Source organism: Penicillium subrubescens (genome assembly GCF_028828155.1).
Source record: "Penicillium subrubescens strain IBT 31985 chromosome Unknown utg000014l_segment0_segment0, whole genome shotgun sequence".
NCBI classification, from domain to species: domain Eukaryota; kingdom Fungi; phylum Ascomycota; class Eurotiomycetes; order Eurotiales; family Aspergillaceae; genus Penicillium; species Penicillium subrubescens.
This window is the reverse complement of record NW_026643164.1, coordinates 324350-335939: the sequence shown is the minus strand read 5'-3', so window position 1 is coordinate 335939 and position 11590 is coordinate 324350. Positions and strand designations below refer to the sequence as shown.

General features: G+C 46.6%; 5 protein-coding genes across 5 annotated transcripts; 2 read left to right on the top strand and 3 right to left on the bottom strand.

The window, feature by feature from the left end:
- Window positions 1-1803: 1803 nt before the first annotated feature.
- Window positions 1804-4148, top strand: N7473_013344 (uncharacterized protein; the record flags this gene model as incomplete). The annotated part of the gene is made up of 5 exons (XM_057159283.1): window positions 1804-2354; window positions 2426-2701; window positions 2751-3215; window positions 3272-3381; window positions 3433-4148. 5 exons carry the CDS (start codon window positions 1804-1806, stop codon window positions 4146-4148), a joined length of 2118 nt encoding a protein of 705 aa, XP_057002019.1.
- A 1196-nt stretch (window positions 4149-5344) lies between these two features.
- On the bottom strand, window positions 5345-7099 carry N7473_013343 (uncharacterized protein; the record flags this gene model as incomplete). Its single annotated transcript, XM_057159282.1, has 4 exons — window positions 6622-7099; window positions 6296-6555; window positions 6131-6246; window positions 5345-6062 (listed from the first exon to the last, which is right to left on the bottom strand). The coding sequence occupies exons 1-4, from the start codon at window positions 7040-7042 to the stop codon at window positions 5345-5347; spliced, it is 1515 nt and encodes a 504-aa protein (XP_057002018.1). The 5' UTR covers window positions 7043-7099.
- Window positions 7100-7446: 347 nt separating this feature from the next.
- Window positions 7447-8091, bottom strand: N7473_013342 (peroxiredoxin-like family protein; the record flags this gene model as incomplete). The annotated part of the gene is made up of 1 exon (XM_057159281.1): window positions 7447-8091. The coding sequence occupies one exon, from the start codon at window positions 8089-8091 to the stop codon at window positions 7447-7449; it is 645 nt and encodes a 214-aa protein (XP_057002017.1).
- A 736-nt stretch (window positions 8092-8827) lies between these two features.
- Window positions 8828-9088, bottom strand: N7473_013341 (uncharacterized protein; the record flags this gene model as incomplete). Its single annotated transcript, XM_057159280.1, has 1 exon — window positions 8828-9088. The coding sequence occupies one exon, from the start codon at window positions 9086-9088 to the stop codon at window positions 8828-8830; it is 261 nt and encodes an 86-aa protein (XP_057002016.1).
- Window positions 9089-9130: 42 nt separating this feature from the next.
- N7473_013340 (CAZyme family GH35) lies at window positions 9131-10343 on the top strand (the record flags this gene model as incomplete). The annotated part of the gene is made up of 4 exons (XM_057159279.1): window positions 9131-9172; window positions 9254-9784; window positions 9866-10207; window positions 10269-10343. 4 exons carry the CDS (start codon window positions 9131-9133, stop codon window positions 10341-10343), a joined length of 990 nt encoding a protein of 329 aa, XP_057002015.1.
- Window positions 10344-11590: the final 1247 nt, after the last annotated feature.

The window sequence follows — 11590 nt, the reverse complement described above, 5'->3', positions numbered from 1 at the left end:
GGTTTTGCTTGTGTTTTTTTACCATATACCTATTTTTCCGGACGTTGTTCATCTTTTTTTCATTGGGAAATTCAGCCTCTTTGAACGGGTTTCTTTGGATCGAGATCTTCGATTTCATCTTCCATGATCTTATCTCGTCTGACCGTATTTCATTGTTGTTGGTGTTGAGGTTGGATCTCTGTTAGGATTGGGTTGTTTCCCTTGGGCCTAATGTAAGCTAAGGCTAATCAATCGCACGCCAATTTGTGCTTTCACACGACAGACTATTCCAGTTCCGGATGTAGTAGAGAATAGATATACTTGATCCTTGTAACTAGACTGAAGAAACATTTTTATAATGTAATATTGGGACCTGTGATTTATATTGGGTTAGTTTTGCCGTTCCCGGCCTCAATCCATCAATCAATCAATCAACACTCTATTAACCTGTTGCAGCCTAACTAGTGGCGTAATGGCTATGCGGGCGCTTCCTCCGGCGGAAGCAAGAGTCATCCGAACGCTAGCCCACGCGCATGAAACAGTAGATACATAGGAAAACGGCGTCGAACGCCACTAATCGAGAACGAAGCAGGAGGATAGGGATACCGGAGAGGGATAGCAGAGATAGGGATACAGAGGAAGCAGCAGGCCAATGTGAGGGCTGATTGAGAGATATATTATAGGACTGGGGGCTTTCCGGGCGTTTTAGTACTGTTTTTGGGCTGTTTTCATATAGCAATACCGCCGTTCTCCTTTGTATTTACTGTTTCATGCGCGTGGGCTAGCGTTCGGATGCACTCTTGCTTCCGCCGGAGGAAGCGCCCGCATAGCTATTACGCCACTAGTTAGGCTGTAACAGGTTAATAGAGTGTTGATTAATTGATTGATTGATACCGTCACATTCTCCTAGAGCTCCCGGCATCCTGTATTTAGACAGGCTAAAATACCAATTTAATACAACGAAGAGCCTTCAGTTCAATACGATTAGCTGGATCTCCACTTCAACCATCACGCTTTGGCAGAAGACCCATTACGAAAACTGGCCTGGGACTCGAGATGGTGTATAGCCTGCAATCTTATTGCCGGATCCTGCGGTGGACGACAGCGGCCACCGGGAACAGGGCTAATTTTGACCGCCATAGTCTCCGCCATCACTTCTGATGCCTCACATATCAGACTTCCAGGCCTACTATCCTGCCTATATAGGAAACACAGGCTGATTTGAAATTAATGATGAAATCGACGAATCTCCCCCTGCGAGTTCTCTCCTCCGGCGAATTTACCATGGGACACACTAATGGTATCTCTTATCTCCGGTAGGCTGGTATTGAGTAGAATCATGGCGGGTGTCTCATGGAGAAGGTGTTATGGAGAAGAGACTTATGGGGTCTCCTTATTTCGTATAGTATAGAGCTAGAGCTAGTCAATTGATCTGATTTCTCCATAATCTGCCTTCTAAAGCTTTTAGCAGTAAATGCACTCGTAAATTGGCTGATTCACACAGCTTTAAGCATTCAAATTGGCCAATCAGAGCGACGAAATTGAGAGTGAGAGTTGGACTTACTATAGCGAAATTCAGACGATTCGAAATTCTGCCGGACATATTAGCTTAGCAAGTCCTCCAGTTCCCGGTGGCCGCTATCGTCTGCCGTTGGTTCCGGCGATTATTGCAATAGTCGTTGACGTCAACAGCATGAATCAAGAAAGATACGAACACTCTATTTAGCGGCGCAATGCCAGTAATTATTGCCAGCGATAATTCGACTCAACTCGCGTTCACCCGAAGATATACTGTCTGTATTGAATTTGACAAATATATCGGTCATGCCTCACAACACCAGCGCAATCGATCGTCACGATTCACAGTTTAAAAATAATCGTCTGCGGCCTTATTTGAAGAATAATGCTTGGTCCGGGCCCATTTTCAATGTCAGGCTGTCTCTGTGTCCTTCATATGTTCCTATACTGATGACGAATGAACAGCATATTTATGCAGGTGTATCCATTGGCACCACAGGTGACTTCGTATCACGAGTCGTTATTGCTGTACGGGATGACACATACTTGCTCGATCTCTTGGAGCACGAATTCGCGACACCAGCCACGTTTCCTATGACCCACGAGCATATCGTCAGCCGGTTGAAGAAATACAGCGATGAACATTCGGAAAAGATCCTCGGGGTTGCGCTTTCCCGCTCGCTACACGAACGTATTCCAGCACTGTGTCCACAACTATGGGCAGAGCTAGACATTATACCGATCGTACTTGTGGAAGAGCCAGATGCTGATGCTACTGCCGAAGCAATGACTAAGCTCCATTTCCAGCAGAAGCCCATTGACGAGCAGGCCGAGTCGCTTTCTCGGAAGTGTGTCAGGTAGGATTAGAACACAAGAACACAATCGGTGTACCTCGTCCTCCATCTTAGGGCTAATTAGAGAACGATAGATTTTTCGGCCCGAACAAATTGCCAATGGTACATGTTGGCTTCCGCGGCCTCGTAGATGTCGATTCTGGTTTCCATATTCATCTAGCGAGCAAAACATCATTCCGTCAAACCGTCCGTCCTAAGACATGGGCAGCTGTTGAACATTACGCGTCGGATCTGTGTCATCGCGGTGTGAAGATCGCCTTCTTTAGCGCAACGCCCCAAGGAGGGGGTGTCGCTCTCATGCGCCATGCACTAGTTCGCCTAGCACATCAATTAGACATTGATCTCAAGTGGTAAAGTGATGTATGTCATTCTCTTAACACCTGAAATTAACCTTCACAGGTACGTGCCAAAGCCACGACCAGGCCTGTTCCGTATCACGAAGACAAACCACAACATCCTACAAGGCGTCTCAGGCCCGGACGACCGATTGGATTGCGAGAGTCAACAGCAGTTGGTGGATTGGACACGAGACAATGCGAATCGATACTGGCTACACTGCGGTGGTCCTTTATCTTCACTTGCGGATGGTGGTGCTGATGTCGTTGTCATTGATGACCCTCAGATGACGGGATTGATTCCGATTGCTAAAGAAGTTGATCCCCAGCGCCCAGTCATTTATAGAAGCCATATTCAAATGCGAAGCGATCTTATCGCAACTTCGGGAACTCCACAGGCCGATGTTTGGGAATTCCTCTGGCGACATATTCAGGCCGCTGATCTCTTTATCAGTCATCCAGTGGTCGAGTTCGTTCCCAAGAATGTTCCAACAGATCGGGTTGGCTATATGCCTGCCTCCACTGATTGGTAATTCGACCAAACAATGAACGGCTTGTACTTCTTTTGCTTACCTCGTTTTCAAGGCTTGACGGTCTTAATAAGGAGATGCGTGAATGGGATACCGCATTTTACGGGCGACAATTCAATCACATGTGTAAGGATTCGGAAATGCCAATCATCGAATATCCTGCCGGTTTGTTTTACATCCGACAAGCAAGATAACATGCACTAACGCTTCTTGCAGAGCAATATATCGTGCAAATTGCTCGATTTGATCCCGCCAAGGGAATACTAGATGTTCTTCGGTCTTATGAAAAGTTTCACGAAAAGCTTGCTATGCTACATCCCGATATGAAAATCCCGAAGCTTCTGATCTGTGGTCACGGGTCTATAGATGATCCCGATGGCTCTATAGTCTATGATGCTGTCCTTCAGCACATAGCACAGGCTATGCCACATCTCATGGCTTTGATTACTGTTATACGATTAAGTCCCTCTGACCAAGTGTTGAACACGCTGTTGTCTAAGGCACATATTGTGTTACAATTATCATCACGAGAAGGCTTTGAGGTGAAGGTTTCGGAAGCTCTTCACAAAGGAAAACCCGTCATTGCGACCAGAGCAGGTGGAATTCCCTTGCAGGTTGAGCATGAGAGAAACGGGTATCTTGTTGATGTTGGAGACACCGAAGCTGTCGCTCGGTACCTGTTGATGTTGTGGACGGACAGTGGTCTTTACGAGCGTATGAGTGCCTATGCTTCGGCAAACATTAGCGATGAGGTGAGCACCGTTGGACAAGCCTTGAATTGGTTTTTCCTAGCATCCGAGTTATCTAAAGGTGAAGAGGTCCTCCCACGTCGGGAGTGGATTCAGGACCTGGCTCGAAGGGATTTTGGGCAAGCATATACCAAAGCAGACGGAAAGCTGAAGAGGTCCCTACGAGATGTTGAACTCTCCTGAGGTTACCAAATCCACCTGTTGTGAGGGTATCAATCCACAAAAAAGGCTGCTCTCTCGCCATTCTTCGTGAGCGATAATTTTGTGAGCAGTTAATTTAATTGTCGCAAAGAAATGTTCGAGCTTTAGAATCTTGTATATTCCCGGCCCCTATAATATAAGTGTGCTGCCATAATCTGACCAGTCTACGTGCCCCGCCAGGACCGGAATCTGATGGACTTTGATTCTCTTGCTGTAGGTACACAGCCGGAGGGCCCACTCATTGAGTTAGCGCTTCCATGGTTAAGGAATCGCTGCCGCATTTCATCTAAGGTACTCGACGGTTCATCCATTGTGTCGTCCACTGCCAGGACCGTTCTTTGAATGACAAGTAACCGTCCGACCTTGATGAATCCCAAAAGCACGGGGTATAATCATGGGCGTCTCGAAAGACCTCCTTCTCTTCATCGATTCCGAGGATCGCGAAAAAAAACCTATGACAACACTCTCAAAAAGATCTCTCCGCAGGATATGATTTGAAGGGGCAACAGAGGAGAAGGCAGGTGCGTTTCAGTAACACCGACACGCCTTGGATGGCACCCAGTGGTGGCCCAGAATTTTGCGACGGTAGAAGTTGCAAAGTCTACGCACCTAGTGACTTGCTTCAGCCATTCATTGTAAAAGGTCCTTCGGGTCCAGAGGAAGGAGAGGGAATCGAAATGAATTGCGTCTATATACAAAACCCGATAAAGGAAACCCGTCCTGATACATGTCCTATGGCAAGAGTGTTACCATTTACCATGAAACAGGAGGAAAGAGACTCAACAGGAAGCCAGAGAACCTTCTCGTCATTTAATTTTATCCAATGATCCTGCTCAACAGAGATATCTACATTCGCTTGAGACGGTTGAGGTGTATGAATGTCACCCATGAACTAGATGTCAAGTAGTATGGTAGGTGACCACATGCGAATCCCTGCTGTTGTATGTATTTGAATTTTCTATGATTTTATGCTTGTTTCTAAGCTTATCTTTTACTTTCGTCTAAAGTTTTTGCTCCAATCTTATCGAGCCTTTTTTTTTGTGAGTTTCCTGCTTTGCTTGGCTTTTGGACTGCAGTGCGCAGAAATTGAAAAGAAATAATTTTGAAAATAGAGGCATGCAAATAACTTTTACATTTCTGGTTCTTCTGCCAGAGATTGATGGATATGCCGAACTTAGCTAGTAGGTTCCTTCGGGTGAAACAAAGGGATTCATGTCTGCCGCGAGATTTTCTGAAAATGGCGACATCAAGACATCGATCCAGATAATATCTCTTGCAATCTCAATGAATTCAGGTGGAGTCAGTTTGTTCATTGCAAGCATTTCCCTTTTCATCTCCTGGACATAGACATCTTTGCCGTCATGGTATCGCAGTAAGGCAAGAGTGACAAGAGCCCAAACTTTCAGCTCAATATATTTTTCCCCAAGTACCTCGACATGCTGAGCGAAAAACTCAGAAAGCCTAGCATATAGTGATTCTTGCTCGCTTGGAGGAAACGCAAATGATTCCTTTAGTTTCGACATGAGCAAAAGACAGGTAAGCCGAACCACTTCTCTCGCGACAAGATCTTCTAAGTCAGACATGTACACGAAATCACTGGGGGGTCTTGGCATTGAAAGTAAAAAGTGAATGCAGGGGCCGATCAACCGGATTGCATCGACATCTTTCTTCCAAAATGATGCGCTGCGGCTGTTTATGTTGATGACATCCGCAATTGAAGAGACCATAATCAATGCTTGACTAGCTGGAAGGAATACAGCGGACATGGGCTGGATAAGTAAGGCTTGTAACCTGGGCGCAGGTTGTCTCGCAAATCTATGGGATATACCAACAAGTTGTAGTGGAAGATCGAATCGCGGAATCGAGTCAAAGACCATAGAGCCAGCTAGGTCGTACCTTTGCGAAGATTAATCAGAATTGATGAGAAGTGGTTCCCAAGGAATGTCAAATTTCAAGGCACTCACAACAGTATTAAAAGGGTCATCTGATCTCCGAGATCGGCGAATCCGCCACGAGCTTTCGCTATGAGACCTAATCCATCCATGTGGATACTCCAACTATCCCAATCATAGCTTCTTATCTATCAAAAGAGTCAGCCAGGAGCTCACCGTCGAGAAAGTAGCACATACAACGAGACAGATATGAGCCAATATGTTGGCGATGACCCCTTTGCTGGTACTCTCCGTGGAGTTATTTAGGCGGTGTCTTAATATCCTTGTTGAAACTCCAAAGTGACTCAAAGCCTCCGAACATTTCACTCTGTCATCGCCACTAATCTGATTTAAAGCATAAGCTGCGTTGCCGAGAGTCACATGGAATGCCCCGGAGTCGCATAGTGATATCTCAATCCAAATAGTCTTGAGTGGCTGATATCCTGGAGCTGTTAAGACTAATTCAGAGTTAGTATTCGTGGATTTGGTGAGCCAGAACAACTGCGAAAGCTAGGAACGCTTACGGAAGTGCATAAGTTCGAGGGTGCGAGTATCAGCCTCAATAGGGAAATGAGCAACCATAGTTAGGTTGTAGCTGGGTGAAACGCTGCTTATATTTGTGCCGTGAGATTGAGAAATTCCAAAGTCAGTTGACTCTGAAGATGTTCGAGTGGCTCGCCAAGAGGTTTCTTCGGGTCGTGGGCGCCTGCGTCGTTGACCGATATCCTTCATAACGTGACGACGGATCTCCGTTCGTACCTCATGCTGTCGATTCAAGTCATCTGGATGAGATAGATTTATAAACTTGAGATCTTGAGCTGGTGACGGTTTGACGCCTGTCAGCTTTCTTGCTATCATTCGTTGTCCTTGCGGAGGACGGGTAGTGATGTGGGCATCCAGTATCGGCGTCTCGGCGACACCGGCGTTCCACTCTAAGTTATCCATATGCACCTGTAGTGACAAGATCAAGCGGTTGGTCCGAATGAGCTGTCAAGTCGTGTGCTGACTGACATTCAATGTTGTCGGAGGATTCTCGGTGATAGGATATACTGTACATCCGCCAGGATTAGTCATGGCACGAGAATCAAGGCTCTCGTCAGCTGCCTGGCAACTTCTCTACAGAGGAATATACGAAGAGTCAACGAATATGTTTATTCTAGACGACGTGAAGCTAACAACAATTTAATACAAAGCACGACATTTGCTCTTCTTCTCGAGGTTAACAAAGCGCCATGGCTCGACACCAAACTAGCGAGACCCACCCTAATATATCACTCCGTCGCAGACATTTCCATGCCAAAAACAGGTCGAAAGTCGAGAATCAAGAGACTTCGCATCAAATGCCAACATCAAATCTGGTCAATCCACTGGAGAGCAGTCTCAGGTTCCAAACGGTATCGGTATTCAGGATTCACAAAGGTATTGCGAACGATTCCCTTTTGATCGACAAGGAACGTTGCAGGTACAGGGACCTCCAGGTCATCATTGCCGTACCGCTGCTTCCAATCCACACCGAACTTGTCGAAAACCGTTCGCATAGAGTCTGGCTGAGCGAACAGCAGACCGAGCTGCTTCGCCAGCTGATTGCCAACGTCGGAGAGCACGGGGAACTTCAGCGATAATTTCTCGGACGTGGACAAAGATTGGTCAGGTAGCTCCGGAGATACAGCAACCAACGTAACGCCTTTCTTGTGGAACTCGTCCAAATGGGCCTGAAGCGCACGCAGTTCGAGGTTGCAGAACGGACACCACTCACCCCGGTAGATAGATACCAGGATGGCGCCTTTGGCAAGGAGATCGTTCAGTGACACTTTGTTACCGGTCGCATCGGTCAACTGAAATTGTGGAAAGGCGCTCCCCGGCTGGATTGCTCTAGCAGGGTCGTAGACACTTTTGAAGTTATTAACCGCGTCGTTGATGACGGAAGACACTTCCTTCGGGGCGGTTTCAAGAAACTGCTCGTAGACATGCGAAAGTTCTTTGTTTAGGGACATCTTGATAGTCAGGCCTTTGGCGGCCAAGGTCAAAGATAAGATAAATCGGAAGGAATGGTTGGATAAAGAGTTGGTGGATTTTTGGTGATGTGATAAGTGTAGTGAGTGACCTTATCAGAAGGGAAATCCACATATTTATATTGTCGATTGGCTACACATCCATGCCCAGGATCTGGTAAACCAAATTCCGTATGATTAATTTGAAAGCCGAAGTCCGAAATGAAATGGCGCAATTTCAGTGACTCAACCATACCATTGTGATAATCCAGGCAAAGAGAAGGCTGATGTGAATTGGCTCACAATAGGGCAGTTGTTGATGGGGATGCAAGCAATGTGAGCCGAAGTTCCTGATTAGGAAACCAGTGAGTAATTCAGCCTAACCGTATTCGGATGTCGGTCCCCCTTTGGTTAGGAGCTTAGCACATTTTAGAGTTCAGACGTGCCAAGTTGAGCGGGTTCTTCTCTGGCTCCACCTGCCGGAAGGGCCTAACCGCCTCCGATTGATCAAGAGCCAAGTGATACAGTATCGATATTCGCGAGGTTTTTCCGTGGATAATTGATCTAGATCTTTCGATTCTTATCAAGTGATCGGGTATGGACAGACTGATTAGGAATCAAGAATATAACATTGCTACAGCGTAGAAATGTTAAATCACGCATTGTTCAGCCTCAAGCACCTGAGAGCTGAGGGTATATAAAATGGCGTAGGTGAGAGCTTGGAATCTCCATCGAACCTTCAGAATCCACCGTCGCACCGATCACAAGACCACTGCACCAAACAAAACAAAATTGGATCATATCTTTTCGTTAAATTCACTTCATCATCTTCATCATCTTCATCATCTTCATCATCTTCATCATCTTCATCATCTTCATCATCTTCATCATCTTCATCATCTTCATCATCTTCATCATCTTCATCATCTTCATCATCTTCATCATCTTCATCATCTTCATCATCTTCATCATCTTCGTCAAATTCGTCAAATTCGCTCATAATCACTCTTGTACTTTGGAAAAAAAAACGATTTGCCCCACGATGTCGCGCCTTATCGTTATTCTCGGCATTACCGGTGTGCAAGTGAGTTTTGACAGTTGATCTTTGGATATGCCTCATTGATTCGAGGCTCAATTTCAAGCTTGACTGACACCGAAGCTGCAGGGAAGCTCTGTTGCCGACGCGTACCTTTCGAGTCCGGGTTGGAAGATCCGCGGTGTGACGCGCAACGTTGCCTCCGATAGTGCAAAGATATGGAAAACGAAAGGGGTTGAGATGGTCAAGGGGGATCTGGACGATGTGGAGACCTTGAAGCAAGCCTTCGTGGGGGCCGACATCATCTTCGGCGTTACCGACTTCTGGACAATTTTCAAGGATCCAGAAAGCCTCAAAAAGAAGAAGCCCGGCCAAACGCTCGTGGAATATTGCTACGATGTTGAGCTCCAGCAGGGAAAGAATATTGCCGATGCCGCGGCCACTGTTTCTAACCTCTCCCGATATATCTTCAGCTCAATGGCTCATGCTAAGAATTCCAGCAACTGCAAGTTCTCTGAGCTCTATCACATGGACTCCAAAGCAGACGCTGCTATCTATGCACAGAGCATCCCGGCTCTGGCTGGAAAATTCTCGCAGATTCAGGCGCCGATTTATTTCCAGCTCCCTTGGGAATGGGGACTTCCTACAACACCGCAAAAGGTATGAAGAAATGACTCGTTCGACTGGTGCTTCTCTGAATCGGACTCCCTGGCATATTTGTAGGTATTGACTTGTTTCAAGGCAGCCGATGGCACCTGGAGAATGGCAGGAATTGGTACTAGCAACAAGGGCATTCCGTTTGGACACGTTCGCAAAGATTTCGGTCCTTGCGTCAAGGCAGTTGCTGAGTCCGAGCCTAATACCAACTTGTTCGCTGTTGGGGAATACGTGTCGTGGTCTGATTATCTTCGAATTTTTTGCGAAACACAAGGCTTTAAGTCTGGTGGCTACGAAGAGCTTTCGTACGACAAATTCTGCGAATTGCTCCCCGGAGGCCTTGGTCACGAATTCGCTCACAACATACTATTTGCCCATGAATTTGGGTACGAAGGTAGCGACCCTGCCGTTGTGCGACCAGAGAAGGTATTTATATCCTGCTAGATATCTTGTTGTCATTCTGAGTGATCAATGACATCTTCTATAGTTTGGTCTGAAAATGACTTCGTTTCGCGAATATTGCGAAGAGACTGATTTCGGGGCACTGAAAGGTGGAATGTGAGGCGGACCTGCGATCTTCAATATTCACTGAAGATTGCTTTTGTGGTACCTTGCATGCTTTTAGCCAAGAATTTCGTTGTTATCGATATCCATTCATTTGGTCGATGTAAATTCTATCTCATCTGATCTCAGTACATACGACCATAGGGCACAGGGCTTCCCATCCGGCCCGCCGTACTTAAGCCACATATCTCCATGACGTACTCTGGATTCTGTCCTCATCAATCTGCACCCGGTCTAGCCCATCATCCAAGGCTACCTCGCATGCCTTTCTCACCTCGGCTTTCAATGCCTCTTCACTTAAACGTGATTGCTGCCAGGTGCTCTATTTCCTCACGGCAACATCGAGAAGGCCAGAAATATGAAGGTCAGGGAGTGCCGTTGAGGAAATAGCGGTGTTGTCTGGACAAAAGGACGTAGATGACCCGGCTGCCTGTAGGGTCTTGGTCGAAAGGACGTTTGTGATAGAGATGGGAGGGCAATGTGACACGGATATGTGCACTATGAGGCCTCGGCCGTTCACGCCGTTGCCTCTCCGCCCTGTATATTTGTTCCCGAATCATGCCTGGCACATCTTCATGTGACTGTAAAAGTCCACCACTTTGCACGTACCTGGCTAGATTCTCCAGCTAATCCTGTTAAAGCTTATAGTGCCTTTTTCCATATGGATCTTGCCAGCAGTGCGGGCCTAGATCACAAGATCCAGGACAGCGCATTAAAGTGTATACCGTTTTCCATGCGGGAGGTTCGCCAGTAACTTCTTCCTCGGTGCGGAGCTGTTGTTCTCGCTCTTCAAGCATGCGCTGAGTCGCAGATGAAGTTCCTCGTTTATCACTTGTGCGGCGGCTGACAGTTGAACCTTAGGGGTTCTCTATGTAGTTGAATGAGATAACAAGTCTCAGTTTCTTGCCAGCCAGAAAAAGATCTCCACAATCCAAGAGCTGTTTCTCTGTCGAGGACCAATCAATGGCCATCCCATCAAACCTCGGGGACAAGCTTCTCTACCGCGTGGCCGATACCACAACAGAGGTGTTATCCGATCCTAATTTCCGATGTAGGTACTTTCGAGTAAGTAGGGCTGCAAAAAGAGTCGCCAATGAATCCGAGGGGCTAGAACTAAATCTTGTTCTGTATCTTTCGCCAACCTTCTGTTATTGAGAGTGACCTTCCACTCAATCAGGTAGTGAATACAGGCTGGTGGATCCTCATCATACATCAGACCTTCCTTCTAGTCCCCAAATTGGAGCA